Source organism: Apis cerana, linkage group LG6 (genome assembly GCF_029169275.1).
Source record: "Apis cerana isolate GH-2021 linkage group LG6, AcerK_1.0, whole genome shotgun sequence".
Lineage (NCBI taxonomy): Eukaryota > Metazoa > Arthropoda > Insecta > Hymenoptera > Apidae > Apis > Apis cerana.
Window position 1 is genome coordinate 13,017,069 of NC_083857.1, and position 23,359 is coordinate 13,040,427.

The 23,359-nt window shown below is 28.3% G+C and overlaps 3 protein-coding genes and 1 long non-coding RNA gene across 11 annotated transcripts in view; 2 read left to right on the forward strand and 2 right to left on the reverse strand.

Annotated features, from left to right (window-relative positions):
• The first annotated feature begins 2,768 nt into the window (after nt 1–2,768).
• On the forward strand, nt 2,769–16,733 carry LOC107994114 (heart- and neural crest derivatives-expressed protein 1). The gene is made up of 6 exons (XM_017050885.3): nt 2,769–3,579; nt 4,153–4,416; nt 5,862–6,788; nt 9,722–12,245; nt 12,766–13,412; nt 15,241–16,733. Exons 4-6 carry the CDS (start codon nt 12,161–12,163, stop codon nt 15,370–15,372), a joined length of 864 nt encoding a protein of 287 aa, XP_016906374.2. The 5' UTR covers nt 2,769–3,579; nt 4,153–4,416; nt 5,862–6,788; nt 9,722–12,160; the 3' UTR covers nt 15,373–16,733.
• LOC107994116 (PBAN-type neuropeptides) lies at nt 15,397–22,339 on the forward strand. 2 transcript variants are annotated; one of them, XM_028664945.2, is made up of 6 exons: nt 17,870–18,552; nt 18,809–18,984; nt 19,514–19,997; nt 20,257–20,920; nt 21,594–21,830; nt 21,999–22,339. In XM_028664945.2, exons 4-6 carry the CDS (start codon nt 20,815–20,817, stop codon nt 22,241–22,243), a joined length of 588 nt encoding a protein of 195 aa, XP_028520746.1. In that variant the 5' UTR covers nt 17,870–18,552; nt 18,809–18,984; nt 19,514–19,997; nt 20,257–20,814; the 3' UTR covers nt 22,244–22,339. The 2 variants fall into 2 exon arrangements, with proteins under 2 accessions (XP_061932424.1, XP_028520746.1); XM_062076440.1 differs by lacking the exons at nt 17,870–18,552; nt 18,809–18,984; nt 19,514–19,997 and adding an exon at nt 15,397–15,444.
• Nucleotides 17,434–18,497, reverse strand: LOC133666288 (uncharacterized). Its single transcript, XR_009830250.1, has 2 exons — nt 18,365–18,497; nt 17,434–17,872 (listed from the first exon to the last, which is right to left on the reverse strand). It is a non-coding gene; the product is annotated as an uncharacterized LOC133666288 (long non-coding RNA).
• Nucleotides 21,457–23,359, reverse strand: part of LOC107994112 (la-related protein 1B) — a 30,464-nt gene continuing 28,561 nt past the window's right edge. For 5 of the 7 annotated variants that reach the window (XR_009830239.1, XR_009830248.1, XR_009830246.1 and 2 more), the window contains 2 exons: nt 22,125–23,027; nt 21,457–21,915 (listed from right to left, as the gene is read on the reverse strand). The gene's annotated coding sequence lies outside the window, so the exon portion shown is untranslated. The remainder of the gene's footprint in view (nt 21,916–22,124; nt 23,028–23,359) is intronic. The other 2 variants (XR_009830243.1, XR_009830244.1) reach the window with 2 other exon arrangements.

Below are 23,359 nucleotides of genomic sequence, written 5' to 3' on the forward strand. Positions count from 1 at the left end.
AATGAAATTTTAAGTAGATTCTTAATTATTATTTAGTATAACATTTTAAATATATAGATTATTTAATATTGAGATTTAATGTTGAAATTAAATAATCTATATATAACTCTTTGAGATCAATTCAACTTCAACATTCTAGCTAAAAGCATTCTAATATATTTAGTTTAATTTTATTACATAGTTTTTAATATATATGTTAAATATATTATATAATATATAAATAAATTTTATATATTTATTATATATTAGCTTAAAAATATTTTTATTCAGTTTTTAACATTCAAACTCAAGAAGGAAAAATCATAGAAAGAAAATTTTTTTGTAATTGAAAATATAAATTGAAAAAATACAAATCCAAGTTACATATCGAATCTAGTCATTCATAAAAGTAGGATTTCTACATAATATGTATATAATGGTATATTATTTTGAGTTAGATAATTTTTAAAATTTTTAAAATTAATTTTCGTAGAAAAAAGCAATATTAAGAAAAATTCTATTATATTTTCGACTTGTATCAAAAATCACTGTTTTTCAACTATATTATTAACTCGAGCCCATTCTGTATTTATTATTTCAATTCAAAGCGTATTTGATAACTCGATGTTGATCCATCGGTGCAAAAATAATTTAAATGCGTAGAGGTTAGTCAGAAAATGAAGGTACAAATCAGCTGTGAAAAATCATCGATAACTATTAAACAGAATTAAAAAATATCTTTATATATATCAATTTATGATATATGATAAATGAGAACAAAGTAAAACCAGTAGAAATAGAAAACACTATAGTCTTTCATTTTAGTTTATAATTCAAATTAATAACAGCCAATCAAAAAATTTAAAATATTAATTGTTTAGATTTGGATTAATGTTAATTTAACTTAATAATTGGCTACTTAAATATAAATACTAATAATATAATAATAATAATTTCTTATACTAATAATCAATGGATTTTTTATCAATTCAGATCAATTATCGATTTTAAAAAACTCAATTAACCTCTTATTCAATATTTATAAATATTTTATTTAATCTAACTTCTATGTATCTATACTTATTTTCTTCTATTTTATGAATCAATTAAGTCAATAATACATAAAATACAGTATTATAAATTAATTAATTATCAACTAATTAATTAAATCTTTTAACTATAGATTATATATAGAAGTCAATACCAGAGATTTAAAAATAAATAGAGTTTTAAGAAATAAACTTATTATATTGTTTCCTCTTTGTGAAGATATTTTTTCCGTTACGCTTTATTTTCCTGTATATTAAACGAATTACTAATATTACTTACATTATTTATATGCCATCGATACTTTTTAGTAATGTTCTTATTATATTAATATTATTGTATATATTTAAATATTTTATAATGTATTCATAATTCATGCTAATAAAAAATTTTCTTTTAATATATTTTGTTTCTTTTTTGAATAAAAAAAAATTATTTAATACATGATATAATAATGATTATTTCTTATTTTTTCTTCGTAACACTCCATCAAAATTGATACTCTATAAAATTAAAGAAATATATAAAAATAAAAATCATATAAAATTTTTGATAAAAAAGATTGATTAAACTATTATGATATTAGTGCAAAATTTATTATATATAAATTTTAACTATGCAGATTTATAATTCTAAAATAAGAATAAAAGGAGTTAGGTTAATTTCTAGTTACTAGTATATTAACCTCAGCTCGTGTCACTGTTTACTTAGGCTAATGTTTTTACTTCGACCGATCTTTTTTACACGGATACATATTTTTCTTTCTTGCACGCAATCCATAGAAGCAGCGAGTAAACCGAGAAGAGAAAGAACTGCTTGTTTTATCCGTGGAAGAAATCGATACGATCAAGAAATCCTTTTGAGAAAGTGATTTTCCTCAAATTCGATTTAAATGAAATTCTCTATTTTTTTTTTTACAAAAATTACCATTCATGTTGTATAAAAAAAACGAAAAATTTTATCCAAATAATTTTTATAATATAATGTTATTGAAAAAAATTGTTAAAAAAATATAAATTATAAATAATAAATATATAAAATAATAAAATTATCTGAAAAAGAGAAATAAAGAAAAAATTATAATTTATTATAAAAAAAAGGATGTGATTTTATCTAGTAAAAGATCGAAAATAGAAATTAAGTAAAAAATATCAGGAGAATTATATGAATGATTTATTAGATTAAAAAATAGACAATAGTGAATATGTGGGAATTTGATGACATCATTAACTAAGTACATTTTAAGGGTTGCAAGTGCAGTTGCAACACGTGCTTAAAACACCCTTGGGACGTTCGCCCTTTCGTGGGAAAACAGGTCCTGCATTTTCATGAACACTTCGGTCAAGTATTTAAAAAAAGGATCTTCGTGCTTTCTGAACGATTAACAACTCAAGCAAGCAATTAAAAAAATCTCACAATTATTATAGTTCGAAAAGAAAGTCCTTAAATTGAAAAAATTATTTAGCTTTAAAAAAATACTTATTAGTAATAGATAGTAACTTATAATTTTTAAAATTCCAATTGTAAATGATTTGTGTATTTATAAAAATAATAATTAATAATAATATATAATAATAATAATAATTAAATTTATAGAAAATGTAAATAATTCTAACATTCTTGTTATTAATGGATCAAAAATTTTTGTTAATAACTTTATGAACACATTTCATCAATAATAGAACCATCTTTAGCAAAAATATCGCTTCCAATTGCTAATAGTGCCATCACTCGGAAAGAAATGCATTTAGTTATTGCGGAGGAGTGAATAGCAAGTGGTGATTGCGTAAATTGGGGTTAGGTTGTCGCAGTCTGTGGAAATAGTAGACATCCCGCAGCGAAGAAAACAGGGAGCGAATTTCAGTGCTAGGTCGTCATCAATGTGGTCGACATCTGCGAGAACCCACCATTTTTCCGCAATGAACACTCGCAACAGAAAAACATTTGTGTCTTCCATTCTTCTCGCGAATGTTATTTATGTCCTAGTAGTTTCCATGTTTAGCGTTCGTCTGTTTTTTTTTTACGCTTTATTAACATGCACAATGAATTGGTAAAGTAAGAGAAGCAATTCAAAAGCACACAATTGTTGTATTTACTGAGGATTTTCGAGAGAGTGATGTGGAAAGTGATTTAGATAATTTTTGAAATGATATTTGGAAACAGATGTTTGGAGGAATCATTATCTAGGATTTATAATATATATACTTATGTGCATATTATTTTATTAATGATATATATAATAAAATTAAATAGCATTGGGATTATTCGTTCGAATTTTAAGATATTTTTTAATAAGATGTAAATTTAGAAAGTGTAAATTCTTTTTGTATTTAAAAAATTTTTTAGTCTGCCATAAAAATTACATATATTCAACTTCCGTTGGTTTGAATTTCAAAGACGACACCAAATCGAATTCTAGACTGACCTTTTACACATTGTGCACGTTCTCCAATTTCCCGGATACCAATACGCATATTTAAAGAAACTGTTTTCCTTTTTCTGTGATATCGACGGAATCCCGCAATGAGACTGGCGCCGACCTCCCTCGACGAGGTAAGGAAACCAAAAAAATGAAAGAAAACTGTCTCCTTCAAAAGACAACTTAACCTGTGTCACGCGCCATCGAGGAAAGACAAGTGCCTCAATAAAATGTAATCCGAAACTAGGGACGCACAATACTGTGCTCACGAGACTGCATATGTGTCCGAAGTTAGAATACAATAGATTCGTCTTGCTTTTGTAATCGGTTGCCGTTTTTTTTAAATATGAAGGAAATAAGGATCTGGCACACACATGGAAAATTTTCTTTTGAACAATTTTTGGAATCTTTTTGTGTAATAAATAATAAAAAAAATAAAAAACAAGAATGTCAATAAATGATAAAAAAAAATAACATATACTATCGAAGAAAGTAAAAATCATATATCATATTTTTATTCACAAAAATTTAAATTTTACAGCATAAAATACATTACAAAGTAACTTTATAATGGATTTTTGTAATATTTTATTTTAAACATAATTATCTGATATTTTGTTATAGATAAAATTGTATCACAATTCAATACTTTTTTCTTTTTAAATCATTTTAAAACAAAATTCAAATAAAATATTTATTTTGCAAAGAGATCTTTAGGATGTCAAAAGATTCGCAGAAGGTGAAAGAAAATGAAATAAGAAGGAAGATGAATCGAAGATTGGAGTGTGAAATACAAAGAGACACGTATAAAAAGTTCAAGTGGTTGCACATGAGGAACGAAGCTTTTCGGTTACCTACGTCAACGATTGGAGTCTCTTCTTTCTCGTTGGCATATACGAAAACCGAGGAAAACTCGTAAATTTTCTAGGAAAAGATCTGCAATAAGAGACTGGCGCCAAACAAATTTCAAGGTCAGCCTCTTACTATTACATCACTCTAGAAATGGTATAAAAAATATATCCGTTATTCGATACTTTTTTTTTATATATATATATACTTCTATTCTATTCTATTCTTATTTGGAGTAATTATTTATTTTTAATCGCGATCCTAAAATAAATTTTAATCCTAAATGAATTTACAGAGTTCTAATATATGTATGTTGAAGAGTAACGAATAGATAATAAAAAAATTAATGAGTGATAAAAGATTTTGGATGAAAACTTCGCTAAGCACACACACATAATCGGTGGGAGAAAGATCCATATCGAATTTCGTGTAAGAGAGCCTACCGATTGACGCCCACTACTATTGGCGATCTCATCGCGAGAAATTCGAGATGAGGGCGTAACCAGTGACTTCTTTCCCTTCTTGACAAACTTTTTTATCCTCTCCTTCAGCGGTTCTTTTCGACTCTTTACCCATTACTACCAAAATGGCGTGCTCGACATCAAACGACGCCGTTTTTGTTGTCAAGATACAAGATAATCGAAATATCATTTAAAGTAATAAAATATTTATTACTATTTATTTCTTTATATTAATGTACAGATAATGACAAAAAATAAAGAAAAAACATAAATATCTTTTGCTTATTAAAATATATAAATAAAATTAAACTTTTAAACTTTTGCATTTTGAAACTTTTAGTTTTTAATTTAACTTTTGTTTTTCAATGATTTTTTTTAATTGTAACCATAATTTCCTGTGTAGCAAGATTAACCGAGGTTTTTTCACTATTTTGACTGTAAAATAAGAAAAATGGCCTGGAATATCCCCTGTCACCAAAGGGATTCATTCTAAACGGTAGCAATCCCAAGAGACAACCTATCATATAAATATTGAGTAAACTGGCACCTGTTTTCCTGTTCTTCTATGATCACATATGCTTCTGCATTATGTTAATCTCATTAATTAATATTTAAATTAAAAAAATTAACGGCAAATGGTAAAAAGTTTGCATAAATACAAATACTCGATAATACCTATAATGTTTTCAAATTAAATAATATACATATTACACAAGTATGAGTCATTAAATGGTATACGGATTAAAAACTACATTATCGAAGAATGTTAATTGATTGAGTCACGCTCGTAAACCTATATATGACAGAGTTAGAAAAATATCGAGAAGAAAAAAAATGTAATAAATTATTAATGATAACGGAAGGCATCTGGCCTTATATACTCGATTGTTACCAGACATAGTATCCACACTTAATAATTTGTTATACTTATCAGCAATATGTAGAATATCGATCTTTTTAAATGAAATGTTGCGACTGTTGTATATTTGTTGCTTGAAATTCTCTTCCGAAATTCTTTCTTGGCGCTTACTCTCTATTTTTTCCCCCATTAATTCCTTTTTTCCATATATTCTCTTTTTTTATTCTAGTTTTTTTTTTCCTAATAGATAGTGGAGAAAGCAATTGGTCAAGTGGTTGACTGCTAGTCTGGTCGCAGAAACTTCTTGACAGACGTTGAGACGTTGTCAAAGGCAGACGCCGCGCGATCGACCACTTCTAAGGACGACTAATTTCTTCCCTTTGATGCCAGGCGGTCGATTACCACCGCTCTTCCCTGAGAACCACGCATTTCAGGAACAATTTTTCGATCGGATCAATTTTCAATTGTTTTTAATCGTTTTCAATTGTTTACATTGCATTAATAGCAATATAAATATATCAATTCAATATGGACTTCCATCATAATTTTATTTATGCATATAAGATAACCTATGTAAAAAAAAATACCAAACTAAAAGAAAACTAAATTAAACTAAATTAAATTAAATTAAAACGCTATAAAAATTTTTCAATAAATATTAAATTATTCACATTGGCAAAATAATGGCAAATTCTACATATTCACGAATCAAATGAAATTTTTCAATTTGTTCCTTATATATTTACAGAAATAAAAGAAAAATGCATATGTCAATGATTCACATATGCATTCATATGTAGGTTATGCGCGCTGCGGTTTCCCACAAACGAGGATAGATTAGAGGATGATTAAAAGGTGTTCTGGATTGCGTTCCAGCAGCGCAAAAGCTGCCGGCGTTTTGATGCGATGCGTGTGTCCCTTTGCCACTTTTACACCCTCGAGCCAAGCAGCAGGCATCGAATTGGACGACCAAGGGGCTAATACGAGACCCTTCCAGTCCGTGGTTGGAAGCTGCTTTCTCCCACTTCTCTGCCATGCGACGCACGCTCCCTTTTTTTATCCTCCGAGTGGAGTTGTCGCGATTATTTCTTAAATAGATATATATTGCAGCTAAGTGACTTCCGGCGATAACGAAAATCGAAAGGTGGAATGTCGATTAGGAATATCATGTATGGTAAGTTAAGATAACGGTGACTAGTGACTGGTTTTAAAGGTTAAGAATTGAAGATGGGTTATACGTATGAGAAAAAGCATATGCACTATATATATATATATGTGTGTGTGTGTGCGTGTGTGTGTTTCGTTTCGTGACGTACTCTTGCTTAAGTTATTTTAAAATCATAAAATATTTTATTATTATTATCGTTTCTGTACTATCGTGTTTACGAAACTTTAACTTTGTTTCATCATTAAATTTATATATTTATATATGTTTTGTTAAATCATCAATTTTACATTTATTTGATAATAATAACAATTAAATTAAATTAAATCTCATATCTTGATATTATTACAATTAGTGACCTATTTAAAGGACAAACAATTTTATTTTGCGTGAAACGCGTGCCAGTCTCGTGGGTTTCTGGGCTGATTCGCTCACTAATTATTATTTCCGTCGTTAAGTAGGTTATTTTTTCGGAAAACGTCAGCAGACGTAAACAAAGAGTTGAACCATGGTGTTCTGCGCTCTGTCGGTAACGCAGCAACCAGAATTTATTTATTTTTCTCGCGATGACACGTGGTTCCTTTTCCCATCTTTCTTCATTTTTCTTTAAGTTCTCGAATTTTTCGTGCAACTTTCCAACATGATCATTCAAATTTCCGATTGCTTTTCAAAAAAAAAACTCTTCGATTGTTCTTTCAGCTTATATATATATTTTTTAATTTTTATTTTCTTTAATTTTTTGTTGTTTTCCATAATTCAATAATTTGAACTCTCCTAACAAAAGACATAATAATAATACATTTAAATATAATTATTTCGAAATTTTATTTTTATCATCAAAAAAATTTTTATCATCTTAATCCACACAACTTAATCCACTCATGTGCAATTAGGAAGATCTTTAATCGATTCGAAGCAAAGAAAAAAGTGGCAAAAAAAAAGTAAAAAAAATTTTAGAGAAATTTATAAAAAGATCGATAATCATTAAAAGTTAATCTCTCAAAGAAGAGCAGAAGTTACACTGCTATATAAACGGTGAAGTTCCACCAGTAGATGAAAAAAGAAGAAAACAGAAGAGGTAACAGAAGGAGGTAGAGGAAGAGGAAAGATGGAAAAAAGGAAGGAGAAAGAGTGAGATTAAGTCAGCAGTAGCGGAGAGGAAAAGAGAAATTCAGAGGGGCCATGTGGCGTTTCAGGAGATATCAAATCATACTACGTGTACGCCATGCCGCCCCCTAAATATAGTTTATTGCGTTACCGAGTATTAATGGAGTTCCTATAGAAAGGATAAAGACAGACGATCCATCGAGTGTTGCGAGTCAGCCTCAGAAAATCGAAAATAAAGGCATTAATCTTGCATCTCAGTAATGGTTTCTGATTGGATGAGCAATTAAATAATTATACGGATATTTACGAAAGCTTGAATAAATATTAGTGAATAATTGATTTGTTGATTAATTTATACGTATTATACGTATTATTGTTGGAAATGGACGATGCAAATAAACTATTTGTAATTTCGATTTCAAAATAATGATATATATATTTTACATATTTTATATCTATTAGTGTTAACATCATATACATATATATATATATATATAAAGGAAAAAAAACACAATTTTATTTTTTCATGAAATTATTCAGCAAATTTTTTTCAATTAATTCTTGCTAAACTCAAACGTTGTGTTTATTGATCCAAACTGATTTATACAGACTTTTGAATGTATCTGTTACATTTTTTATTATATATACCAATCTTGACTAATCTACATATTTTAACTCGATATTTCAAGAAAAGCTTGTAAAAACTCATATACGTTATAAATATAAGAATATAAAGAAAGAAAATAACATCTGAATCAAACCAATCTTCGAATCTTCGAAATTTAAAAAAAAATAAAAATTTAAAATTTTTTTTGAATTTTTAAATTTTGAATTTTTTTAACTTCCGATTTTTATTTTATTTTTAAAAAGGAAATTAATGAATCTTTGAACTTTTAATTTTTGTGCTTCGAAAATTGAAACTGTCGAACATTCAATCTTCAAATTTTTTTCAAATTGTTTCACCATGGAATTTTCAATATTCTCAAAATATGGAGAGAGATAAAAATCTGTATAGAGACGACGAAGGATCAAAAATGGATACAAATTAGTTAGTATCATTAGGTCGGAATGACTTCTCTCTAAAGAGGGCTAAGATCGTGCCGGATTTCGGAACCGTTCCGGTGTCACAAATTGAAAACATAAACATTGAGATCGCGTGCACGTGTCCTCTGTATATCATAAACTGGTAGACGGTCGTGAAGACCGGTTGCTTCTTCCTCTTACTACGTCCGCTCGCTGAGTTCATTCATGAAAATCCGGTAGCCCTTTAAACCATGAATGAGCCATACGAAAGGATATCCCTTGCTTTTCTTTTTTATGATCTTTTTTTTAAGAATATTCTAAATATCAGATATAACTTTCCTATAATAAAACTCATTCATATTATCCTCACATTATACTGTGTTACAAGAAAATTGATCATATTAATTTACACTAAATATATACAATATATTTATAATTATTGTCAAATGTATGTATATATATATATATAGTACAACAAATTATCTATGACACATTCAAAAAAAAACAAGAATAATAAATAAAAATATTGATCTTGTTACAAAATCTTGTTGATATATTCTTAGACGTAATTGATTTTATATAATGTACGAATTATATCGAATATATAATAATAAATATTATGTGTTGTTTATAAACTAATGTGGAATAATTATTTTTTATCGCCGAAAATAATAAATTATCGCTTAAAAAATGTAACGAAAGAAGAAAGACGAATACTTTCGATCAATGATAAAAATAGCGAGTGGTCATTGAAGGAAAAGGTTATTCTTTGTTGTCCGAAATAATAAACAAACCCTTTTTGTTCGTTTCAGACCGATATTCACAGTAACTCGTTGTCGAAGGGACGCAATCCTTGATCTGGGTTAATAAAAATTCGAACGGTATCATATTTCAAGAAACACCGACGGAAGATTCTCCTTGTCCGAAATTGCCTCGAATCCTTTGACTTCCACGTACAGCAGCAAAGGGCGCACGCTACCGAAAAAGATCTTCGTTCCCGGAAAATCGCCTTTAAATCATCTTTATCGTCGTAAACTTCACTTTGAACCGCTCATCTGTGAAATCGATCGAAAAAACATTCATAATTTTCCTTCTGAATCGAAAGAAGAAAATACTAACGATATAAAAATATACACGCTATTATTTATTTATTTTTTTTTTTATCCATCAAAATTTTTATTTTTACACAGTTACAATGATTCCAATGGTTCCAATGGCAAAGATAGGATAGGGAATTTAATTGTCCAAGTTCGTTTTCGCGTTTCTTTCGATCAAAATAATCGAGGCATCGCCCTCGAAGTGAGGTTAAGTCCACTTTTAATCCCGCAGATAACATCGGCCGCGGTTCTCAATCACAGATAAGAATGTTAATTTGCTCGACATTGAGTCGCGCGAGTAAAGGTCGGTAAAAAAGTGGAGCGATGACGCGTTGACGGTAACGCACGCTGACAGAGGGGGCTTTTTGCCATCCGAAGAAGAGTCAGCCCTGGGAAAAAGACAGATAAGGCTACTTAAAGTAGCGCCAAGCCATAGAACAGAATCGTGCGCTGACCGATACTATTTTCAGTCCTTTTTGCCACTAATTACGACGACTTTTATCAAAAACCACTCGAGCATCCCCCCACTCTGTTACGGCACTTAAAATTAAAAGTCTATCACCGAAAATTTTAAAATAGAATGTACTTGGATGAAATTCGTGGAAATATATTTATCGAAGACGGATATGTCCAATTTTCTCTGACGTTTAATTATAGATACAAGGTATGTTCGTAAGATTTCACTTGGATAATGGACGCCCATTTTTTTTTTTTTTTGATCTTTAACAAATAATTACAAATTAAAATCCGTTCGAGCAAATTGATTCATTTCTAAATATATATATAATGAAATTGACATTAACATACCTTGTTAATAATACCTTGTTGTTTATATTTCGTGTATTTTTTTTTAATCATAACAATTTTCAATTGCGAATTTATCGAAGTCTTAGTGTATTATATTTATATTGATCATCGCCCAACGAGAAAAGAAAATCAAGAAAAAACGAAGTAAAAGAATTATTATCGCGTGACTAATATATTTCATATCATGATACACAGTGGATCCTCTCCATTCCTTAGCTAAATCATATTCCCCCGGTTTTGGCCAATTCCCCTGTTCAATTTCCTAATTGAATCGAACGAGGTACGCCGCATGGGCGTAGACCAGCCTGGACTCCGCCCTTCGATTCCACTCGTCGAGCTTCCACGAGCTTTAACGTTCTCCTCTCCTGGAGCCTGCGTCTACACCCACCAGCGGCGTGCTCGAGTACCAAACAGAATCACCCAACCACTAGAGGTGATCTCCGAAATCGGCTTTCTTTTCTCAGTGGCATTTGGACCGCATCTCGAAACGCATCGATCACGAGGGAGCATCGAGGCGCGGTATAACACGTTCCAACCCCTCGTGTTTCGTGCTCCATGAAACCGGAAATATTTTCACTAATTTCACTTTCATTTCCGCGCTGCTTCTGTGATTCTATTCTGTGAAGACAAACGTAATAGAAAATCGTCAGATTTCGTTTAAGCTATCGAGTTTTGTGAATTTTTGGTGAAGAACAGCTTTCCTCGGATGAAGGAATTGTGAAAGGAATTGTGAGAAAATTGGGATCGAATTGGTTTCATTGTGGTGAAATCACGATTTAATCGGATTAATATCGCTATTAATATTCGTGAACGTATTGAATTATATTCAGAATGGTCTTGTTATATTGATTATTTTATGGAGTATATTTCGTGGAGTTACAATTAATCGAAGATATTTTTTTTACTTCGTCACGACTTGTTAAAAATCGTTACACGCCTATTTTTGCACAATCATCAAATTTATCATCGTTACCATGTTCATTGTCAGAGATATTATCATCATCTATTACGCAGTTTGGAATTTATAATATATATGATGATGAAGTAAAGGAGCGAAGACATTTGAAGAAATTATCATTATACGTCTATTTTGTGGATAAAATTATTATTAATTAAAAATTTCCTCTATTGGAATTGGATATAATTTATCAAGAAATCCTTGTCAGAATTACGATTAATTGAAATTTTCTTCAATTTTCTCGATACGAATCTGTGATGACTTAATAAGGATCTGTTATTAAACGGAAATTAAAACTTTTTAAAAAGATTGAATTTTGTTGTGGACGTATTTGAATCAGTTGATTTGTGTTGCAAGAAAAAAAGTGAAAAAAGTAGAAGGAATTTAATATGATGTTGGGAAGCTACGAGGCGCAGCCGGATTACTATCCGCAATGGCATCAACCCTATAATTATGTTACACAATTACCGTATGGTAAGTTCCATATTCTATAAATATCAAATATAAAAATATAAAAATTTTTTCCATGTTAAATATTACAAATTTTGATATAAAATTCTTTATAATATTTTTCATATTTCATATTTTTCAATTCGGAGTTGTCAAGTTTAAATAACGAAATATGAAGTGATATTATTAATATTCTAAGTTGTATTATAATAAAAAAATTAGATTTATTTTTTTATTGAATTGAGAGAGATATTTTATTCTAGAAGAATATTTTGTAATTTTTTTGAGCTAATTTTTAAAATGATTTTAATAATCCAATAAAATAATGGATAAAATGATTCGAAAAAGGAATTTTAATTATTATTTAATAAAATTTTTCATTTTTCTATTACCAATTTATCGGATATATAATTATTTATATGGCAAACGATTTCTTTTTCTTTCTTAAAAAAGAAGAAAAAAATAAAAAAAACGATAAGAAAATTCAACAATATGAAAAAATGTTATTCGCCATTCTATACAATTCTCCATTCTTCTATCGCAGGTCCGTTGAACATGCCAGATGCGGATAGCCAATCGACGTACTGGGGCGCGGATTCCGGGATTTCTGGGGGTAGTTCTGGCGCAGGAAGTCCCACCGCCTCAACACCTCCCTTGATCGAAGAGATTGGTGTCCAGGAACCCAGTTACTCCCCTCTACAACAATACCCGCAAACTTCGATGAACCAACACTATTCCAATTTAACTTATCCACCCCAACAAGACGTCCCTCATCATCATTTTCACCATCATCATAATCATCATAATCATCATCAACAAAATCATAGAAGAGATAGCGATTATTCCACGGTCTCTTCGATAAACCAAGTCGATGGCTCGCTTCAACAACATCTTAGACAAGGAATCAGAGACAGTGGCGTAGTTGTCAGGCCTAAAAGAAGAAATACAGCAAACAAGAAAGAAAGAAGACGAACACAGAGCATAAATAACGCGTTTGCCGACCTTCGTGATTGTATACCGAATGTACCGGCAGATACGAAGTTATCGAAAATTAAGACGTTGAGACTAGCAGCTTCGTATATTGGATACTTGATGGCGGTATTGGAGAGTGACGAGGGAGAGGAACCGCAAACTTTTCGCGCTGAAATTTTGTCCAATGGCAGGAGAAACAAGACGGTTCAAGCAAATCAGGTTAGTTTTATATCTTTTTTCCTTTTATTATTGCTACAGTGTCGATTGTCAATTCATTTATAAATCTTTGTCTTTTAAAAATTTCGAATATACTATTTATGTGTAACTGTTTTTGCCATTATATTTATAATATATTCAAAGTATTAATAATTAATTATTAAAAGAATAAGAAAGATTATAATAATCATAATTAACAAGACGAGAATCTTTAAGTCATCGATCTGATTGAAACTTGAAACATTAATAAATTTCGTCATCCTGTTTATAAGAATATTTCATTAGACAAGATGAAATCTGCATGGCGATATATGAAGCAATTCCTAATATAAATATTATCGTATATAGGAATATATCAAATTGCTTGATAATGAAGACATGGATAGACAGATCGAAACAGGTCGAGACAAGTCGAGACAAGTTGAAACAGGTTTTGAAATTGTGTATCATCCAATTGTGTAGTAAAATTATATCGCTAATTATCAAGACATCAAATTTTTAGAAAAATTTTCTATTATGAAGTATTAATGAAAAAAACAATTATATTTTATATATGTATATATTTCAAAACAATAATAACTATTGATAATCAATTTCTTTGAAAAAATAATTAGTAAAACAATATTTAATCTCGAAACTTCAAAAAACGCAATATTCTAGCACATCTACATACAACGAAACGAAAATCACTAGAGTGCACTTCAGTAACGAATTTGTGCCCTCTTTTGTTTACTTTTCTTTGAATCTTCCGGAACACTTTCATACGCATTGCCTTTAAATAAACACTGTCCTCTTTAATTGGATCTTGTTCGTCGACGCTTAAGAACTCAACGTTGAGAACTGGTCATCGTATCCCGTAGGTCTTAGAAGAAAAAGAGACGAAGAAGAAAAATCTCATCGTGTTCACGTGCCGTCGGAACGAGTGTTCTTGATTAATCATATAACCTATTTGTCTTCCGTGTTGTGACAGAGTAAGTTTATCGATACATGATGAGACATTAATTCTCGTGCGACGAGTGTAATTGAAATCTCTGTCATAATATTAATAAATTTTTAAAATTGTGCGAGATTTAACAATCTTTTTTCCAAAAATATATTTAATTATTATCAAAATTGTCAAAAAAGTCGTAGAAAAAAGATATAAATCATATTTTTCGTTTTTAGAAAAATTTTTCAATATTAATATAAATTCAATAATATAAAAATTATCTTTGAATATTTTTTTGAATAATTGGTGATCGATCGATTAAAAGAAATTTGATGATTAAAAAAAAGAAAAAAAATAAACTGGAAATATAAAATTTCAATTTTAACAATTTATTCATTCCATCGATGAACCTCAATTTTTCGGTTATTATAATTTGGATGATTTTTGTGGTTCCTGTAATTTCAATTTTGGACCACCCTAGTAGTTTTGTGGTTTCCCCTATTTTCTATGATTTTCCGCCACCCAAGAAGAATTTCTTTATCTTGAAAGGTCATTTGGCATTTTATTAAGACGTTCATTTCTACAATTTTTCTAATAAACGTGAAAATTGAGTATCATGAAATTCATGCATACAATTGTATAAAATATTAATGCATATAAATAAATAATTAATCAAATTTATACTTAATCATAAAAATTATAAATGTAAATCATTTTTATTTTTTCTTTTTTATTTCATAATATATGTTATATATAACAACATTGATTGCTATGTTCGTTTTCTGAATTTGTAAATAAATAAATAAAATAAAATATAAAAGATTATTTAATAAAACAATATTTTGTTTTGTATATATCAAATTTTATTTTTTTTTAATTAAATCTCGAAATTTTTCATTGCAGAATGAATCGTATTTACACCAAACAGGTGTAGGAACCGAGGAATCATCAAAAAGCAAAGGACGAACTGGTTGGCCGCAGCATATGTGGGCCCTCGAATTGAAGCAGGAATCGCCTACGAACCAGATGCAATAAAATTACTGATCTCTATCTATTTTTGACGCAGTGGCTTCTGTTCTACTGTGATTATCAAGAAACGAATCAAATGTAAGGTTAGATCAGTTGGTAGCGAGCCAGGAAATTTCAGAATAATTTTCGATTATTCTTGACTTTTCCTAGCTATTTATTAGATATTTAAAAAATTTTTTTCATCTTTCAATCAACGAAATATTATATAATAAGCTAAAATTAATTTATTTACATAAAATATAAAATATAAAATAAGATTAATTAGTGCAAAAATTGAAACAAATAGAATTAACCCTGTAATACTATATCTAAATACATAATTCTGATAACATTATATTTTTAAATTCTTATAATAAGTATTCTTGTGAAAATAAATAAAAATAGAATTTAAGTGATCAAAAAAAATTTTATTAATAAAAAAAATCAATTTCAATAAATTCAAATTTATTATCGAATAATCTTTATCTTTTGCATGATAAATAATTACCAAGATATTCAGATTTATATTGTATTTCAGGGTTAATAAAATAGTCTGATATTGTGTTAATTTAAATATTTTTGACACAAGTATGAGAGAGTAAAAAAAAGATAAATTTGTTATGTCTTTATATTTGTTTTTTTCCTCTTTTTTTAAATTCATTTTATTTGAACATCTTTCACATTTTTCAATTACTTTTAATTTATTACAGTAAACAATTATAAATTCGTTATAAATTGAGTAGAATCTTTTAATCTTCTCTCACAATCAAAAGTAGTAGATCATTGTTTTTGTTTAAACAAGAAAACGTTGATAAGTCTGTTGTAAAATACAAGCGATCGTTTGTAAATACGCGTCTGTGAGTATAGATTATGCGTGTAAATAGAAGTATCTGATTTCTTATTTCATAATAATTTACATCGGCCCTTTATTATTTGTCTACATCTTCATTGAATTTCTTATAATTTAAAGATCACACATTTAATAGTTCCTTCTTTATTTTTTAAAAAATTTTATTTCTTTTATTGTTATAAATTTATATAATTCATATAATTCAATTTATTTTCAATTTTATATAATTCATTATATAATTTTCAAATCAATTGTGAACTTGATCATGAAAGATTTAAAAAAAAGAAGATTCAATTTAATTAATAACATTATCTTATAGCAAAACAAGATTAATGAAGTTTATCAAGAATTAATAAATCGATGAAAAATGTAATAAAATGTAATATACGCTCAATTGAAAGTTGTATCATGTCTAAATATATTCTACTCTATAGATCTAAGCAAAATGATCGGTTTAAGATGCTTGTAAACTTTTGTATAAACTACTTATCTTAGCGATGTATAAAAAGTCACTAGTAATAAATAGAATACACGATAATTCAATTATTTTCTATTCCTTTCAATAAACTGTTAAAAATCATTGAAATAAATTTTTACTTCATCGAAATCTTTAATTTGTCAAAAAATGTTTTTCTTAGTTAGGATGCGAAAAAGCATTATTTTAGTAATAGTAAGTTTTGGATTTTTTTCAATCTAATTGCTCCACTACTTGGTTGCTACTTTTCATATTTATTATATATATATGTTTCTACATATGATGAAATATATCGTGTATTCATTTTCATTAAGACATCATGAATGAACAAGCTTTAATTATACTTGATAATATGTATTTATTCAGTTTCATTATTTCGTTTGTAATCATTATGCTGGATATGAAATAAACGAACAGTTGTGTGATGACTAATGAAAACTAAATATTTGTGATATTTTTCAAAAGTATTTTTATCCGACAACGATTCGATGTTTAGACGACATGATAACTCTATAACGATGACATTGTCGATCTTGTATATAATAAATTATATGTTGTCATTTCTTATTATAAAGGAAGCAACATTGTCGAGAAATGAAAAAATTTTTATTTGAATGAAAATATAGAATTGGTAAATACTTGTTATGCTCTATCTGCAAGTTTTGTTTCAGGATCAACAAAGAAAAAAGGATATTTAGATATAAATATCATATCTTACGGACGAGTAACCTAATCTGTATACATATAATAATATTGATAGGATTATAATAATGTAGATTATCATTTTATTTATCTACATACACATAATTACATCCCATCATGTATTGATGGAATGCTACAAATAAAAAATAATTGTCATATTAATTATTCCAATGAAAGTTAAAATAATATATTATTTAATTTATAGAGAAAAAAAATAAAATTATATAATTGTGAAATTGCACCTTTTTTAGAAGATAAAGTAAAACTTAAAAAAAATGTAGAAGAGGCACGTGCTATGCTAGTAGGTGTTAAAAACAAGAAGGTGAATCGGTACCGCTTTGTAAACTCTTCGGTTGACGAAGTACAGAACACCTCCGCAGCTCGAATCGACGATATAAACACTTCGCAGTATGTACCTAAGGAACTCGGTTATTCTCGGTAGCGGTAAAGAGATCGTTGCTTTCTTGTCAAAACGTTACCATGAAGATCTTGCTGTACCACTGGAATCATGTATGAAAGATACCTTATATACATGTAAACAAATGAGTATAAATATTATATTTTTTTTTTGTTTAATATATAAAACATTATTATATAAATAAGATAAAAATATATAAAAATAGAGAAGAAAAAAAATATCTTTAGTTTATGTTTCAATTAGAAATATAAAAAGAAATTGAAATTAATCATTTTATTATTCTTTGAAAACTATCGGATAATAATTGATATATTGCACACTCAATATATTTAATTTCGAATAGTAGGGGACAAAATCTTGATATTAAACTTCATATTATTTCATCAATTTGTGCTCACACTAGATCCCTGACAAAGATTTTATCTATATACTAGGACAATAAAATATAATTAGACACAAAATCTAACCTCTCAATTACAATCAGATATTCTTTTTCATTTATTTCTCTTCCTATGTTTTATACAATGAATATGAAACAAAAATAACTAAAAAGAAAAGAAAAAATCTTTCTTACGTGGGAATATTTTCGAATACTATCACAAAGAAACAATCATGTATGTATACATGTTTGTATAAGTATATATGTACATAAATGCGATACGCGTACCAAATGTGTATGCGAGACCGAGGAAAAAAGTATGAAGAGAACGTTTGTTTGCTTTGACAAGTATCGAAAGTCCATGTAACCGCGAGAATGTCCAAGTATGGTTGGCCACTTACGTTGCTTGTGAAAAATTACCCTTAGCATGTGTCGCACAACTCTCTCCATCTAATTGCTTCTGTCGAGCGATACTCTTCTTTATTATCAAATAAGAAAATGAGAGCAAAGTTGACGTTCAGAAACATGATATATATATATGAGAATGATTAATAAATTAATTTTTTTCCAAATAATATTTTTTTTTTATTTATATCTCAAATAAGATAATAGAATTAAAATAAATTTGAATTTTTAGAGGTTATAATATTTTATATATTTCATTTTGAAATATCTATTATAACTTCGATATCAACGAAAGAAAAAATGATTGAAAATGGAATCGGAATTTGAGATGTTAATAAATTTATTAGGTATTTTGGAATTTATCAAAGAGACATTAAGTATTGAGATATCGTAAAGGAGAAGGAAATGAGGTACGAATGTTCACTACAAATCTTCGAATGTTTCGAATTGTTTACTCTTCGAAACTAGTATGCGTTATACGTAAACAATACTGTTCTCCTCTAAGATGGATTATATCTTCTATCCGAGTGTTCGGATTTAGTATCTTGCAAATATTCGACGAATGCTTATTGTGATACATGCTAATATAAAAACGAAATAAGATAGATAAAAATTTAATAAAACAGAATGAAATTAAAAAATCAATATGTTATTTTTATATTCTTTTTTTTAATATATTTCTTTTATCGATGGATTTTTTATTCTTTAAAAAAATATATTTTATTTGCATTTTATAATATAAAATATAATATAAAAATATCAAAACTTTATTAAAATATTGAATATATTTTTATCATTATATCAAATGCTATTAAATTAATTAATTCATTAAATTATTGAATTAATAAATTAACACTAATAAAAATTCCTAATCTTAATCCAGTATTCACATAAAAACGAATTTTCTATTCTCATTCATAAATTATGCTTTTACTGTAGATTAAATCACGTGTTCTCCGAGACGATCGACCGATAAATGTGTTGATAGGCAGAGTCACAGTCGAGCTTTTATACAAGCACCAGTTGACCTTCTTTCCTGTTTCATGGTCTCGTTCATCCCGAAATTGAATTGGTTAATTGACAGGTTTAATTGAGAACAGATTGTTCGCCTAATCGCCCTGGGCGCCAGCATTGATTCGTTACAAAGGAAGACGCCAGGAGGTTTTCCTGACATTTTCCTATTTGTCGACGACACTTTATCTTCTTTCTTCCTCTTTTTTATTGTTTTCGATGGACATCGATGGATTTTGCCAGTCATGTGTATTCATCTTTATTTAAATTCTATGAAATTAGCAGTCGAGTCTATTACGATGGTTTTAAACATCATTTCATGAAATTTGATGTTGATCGAATGTTCAAACATCGTTTGCAATTGAATATTGCATTTTATAAATTAATATTAATCTAAATTGTCATTTGAATGGTATGGATAAAGAATATACTTCTATATTGAGTAATTTCTTTAAAATCTATTTCCAATTTAAAATTCTAATTCTATATTATGTAGCTTATAAAAATTTACACAATATTTACTATACTAATAATAAATTAAAAATGAAAAATATTAATTAATTTTTTATTTAATCAGTTAAAAACTTGAATATGTATTTCTATTTCATAAAATATTCCTTCCTTACTTCCATAGCCGATATATCAATTAATACTATTTTCCTGCATTATAGGATAAAAAAAGAAAGAAAAAACAAAAGCAAAATAGTGAACGCACAGCAAAGAAATTGAGTTGTGAAACTCTCACAAATCCCGTTGGAATCAATAAATTTCTTCGTACGAATGTTTCCGGTTTGCGGTGACGTCGAAGAATCGAAAGAGGAAAAGAAGGAACAACAATGAAGGAAGAAACTGAAAGAGATACGTAGTAAGATCTCTTAGTAGTAGTTGTAAGATCTTCTCCCAAGACGCAACCAGGATTCTCATTACGTATGGAAGAGCGTGGATCTCGATTGAAATTGAGACAAATCGCTTCGTGGGCCGTCAAGATTGGCCCCCTTTGGGGCTAGATGTTTTCTTAGTAGGATACGGATTCATTTCAAATGAAATCGGCATTGTCGAGGCAACGGGAAGAAAAATAACAGTTTAGTCCAGGGAAAGACAATGGGGATGAAAAAAGAAAAGAAAAGAACACGTAGGGGTAGCTTGCACCCCTATAAAACCAGGAGCTGAGAACGTATCAACATCATTCGCCGACAACTTCCCGTGATAACGTGTACTCGAACGAAGCGATGATCGGTTTCGCCGTATTTTCGTCTTTCAATCGTTTTACGACCATTTTTGTCTGCGTACTGCTGTGCGTGGTCTACTTGCTGTCATATGCTTCTGGGGAATACGGTACGTTTTACTGATAGTGAATTGTGAATATAATAGAAAATTAATTGCATCATACAGAAAGAAAAAAATGGGGAATAGAGAAATGAGCAAATTTTTTCGCCTTTATAAATAGTAATATATAAAATGTTCGCGTTATATTACACGATATGGTGAACTCGTTTTTTTTTTGCGAGAAAAATTTTTTGGAAGAAAAAAGTTTTACTATTTGTATGTCAATTTTTTTATATTCATAATGTTTTTCAATTATTTTTTTTTTCTTTGATTTAATGTTAATATATTTTAAAAGTTTACATGATAATGATAGTTACTACTATTTCATACAAAATATTTAAAATTCTATTTAAAAAATTAAAAATCATTTCTAGAAAAATTTTGCAAACAAAATTGATATATTAATTACAAAAAAATAATAAAACTTTTTTTATACATTAGAATATTATAAAAAGAATATAGATAAAGATTTATATCAAACTTTATGTTAAATTTAACATTTAAATGTTCTTTCTCTGCTGAATTGCAATTGACGAATCGTAATCTTATTTATTAAATTATTTAATTTTTTAATAATTCTAAATACAATAAATGAACTTTGCAACAGCAATATAATTAAATTTCTTCTTTTAATCTTTATATAGATGAAATATAATATAAATAAAATGTTTTTTACAAATAGATGGTAGAGATTCATCAAGTAGCTCGAATAATGACAGAGCGCCAAGTAACGAGTTTGGTTCGTGCACCGACGGCAAGTGTATCAAACGTACTTCGCAGGATATCACTAGTGGTATGTGGTTTGGTCCCCGACTTGGACGAAGACGCAGAGCGGATCGAAAACCAGAGATTAATTCTGATATTGAGGCGCTCGCCAACGCATTTGAGGAACCACATTGGGCCATTGTCACGATTCCAGGTATACTTAAATTACATATATTTATTGTTTCACGAATACATTTCCATTATTCAATTTGCTTTTATTTTGATGATGATGATTCTTTCTGGAAGAGAAGAGAAACAGGGCATGTTTCTTTTATAATATTCATTGAATACAATTTCACAATCGAATAAAATTTCTTTTCAGAAACAGAGAAACGACAGATAACACAATTCACACCTCGTTTGGGAAGAGAATCGGGTGAGGAATATTTTTCATATGGACTTCCAAAGGATCAAGAAGATTTATACACAGAGGAACAGATATTTCTACCTTTATTTGCATCACGTCTAGGACGTCGAGTACCCTGGACACCATCTCCGAGACTTGGACGTCAATTGCACAATATTATTGATAAACCTAGACAAAATTTTAACGATCCACGCTTTTAAGACTGGTTTGATGTTCTGGATGATTAATAGCTAATGATATAGTGTAATTAAGACCATATTAAGGAAATAAAGGACTTGTATTTATTTGTATTATAATTGCAGTATGATTAAGGTGTTTTTCTTTTTATTAATATTTTTGTATTATTTTTACTCTTTTTTATTAGTTGATTTTTAGCAAATAGTCAAACTATGGATTATATTATAGTAACAAAAAAATATTTATTTTATCTTCAATGATTGATATTTCATATAGAATATTATTAAAATAAAAAATTCGTTAAAAACTTTTTTTTTAAATCTCAAATATGATAATTAATATACATAATATAATAAAATATTCAAAAAAATAAACAAAACAGTTTTTAAATATCATTATAATATTTTTAAATTTAAATAAATGCAATTATTTTATAATTTTGTGCTATAAAAATTACCAAATAACATAATATAAGAAAAAAAGTCATAATAAAGAAAAAAATAAATTTTTTTAAATCTTAAATGTGATGTAATTAAAAAAATAGAAATGGTAAAACCGTATGTGTTATTCCTGTCCGCTCTGATAGTAAATGGTTACTTGAGCAAGGAGAGACAGAAGGTTAACTTGTATCTGCTGCCTGTGTTTCCAAGCTTTATGGTTACGACCGCAGTCTATGCCGCCACATGGCCCATGGTAGTTCCGGTCGAAGAGTTACACGCGTAGTTACGCTTTTCCCTTTGACTTCTTCCATGTTTCCTTGCCACGGGAAGGAATTTAACCCTATCTCGTTGCATTTGTAGTGTTTATCTGCGAAAAAATAAAATAATCCTACTTTCGTTCTTTTTTTTTCAATTTAAGAAATAATTCAATAAAAATTTATATCAACAGATATTATATCAATATATATCAATAGATAAATATCAATAGATTTATATCAATAGATATTTAAATAACTTTTAAGTTATTTTTGTTTTATTTTCAATAGATATAAAAAACTTGCTTCTAATTTTATATTTTATTTTTCTATTTTTCAACATTGAAGTTAATTATTTATATTTATTCTAAAATAAAATAATTTCAATATTTTTATTTTTTAATATTTATATAATTAATTTAAAATATAATATAGAATAATTTAA

Coding starts and splice junctions, on each gene's coding strand:
- LOC107994116 (XM_062076440.1), top strand. CDS start 20,815: ATGATCGGTTTCGCCGTATTTTCGTCTTTCAATCGTTTTACGACCATT. Junction 20,921..21,593: donor ATATGCTTCTGGGGAATACG/GTACGTTTTACT, acceptor TTTTACAAATAG/ATGGTAGAGATTCATCAAGT. Junction 21,831..21,998: donor GGCCATTGTCACGATTCCAG/GTATACTTAAAT, acceptor ATTTCTTTTCAG/AAACAGAGAAACGACAGATA.
- LOC107994114 (XM_017050885.3), top strand. CDS start 12,161: ATGATGTTGGGAAGCTACGAGGCGCAGCCGGATTACTATCCGCAATGG. Junction 12,246..12,765: donor TGTTACACAATTACCGTATG/GTAAGTTCCATA, acceptor CTTCTATCGCAG/GTCCGTTGAACATGCCAGAT. Junction 13,413..15,240: donor AGACGGTTCAAGCAAATCAG/GTTAGTTTTATA, acceptor TTTTCATTGCAG/AATGAATCGTATTTACACCA.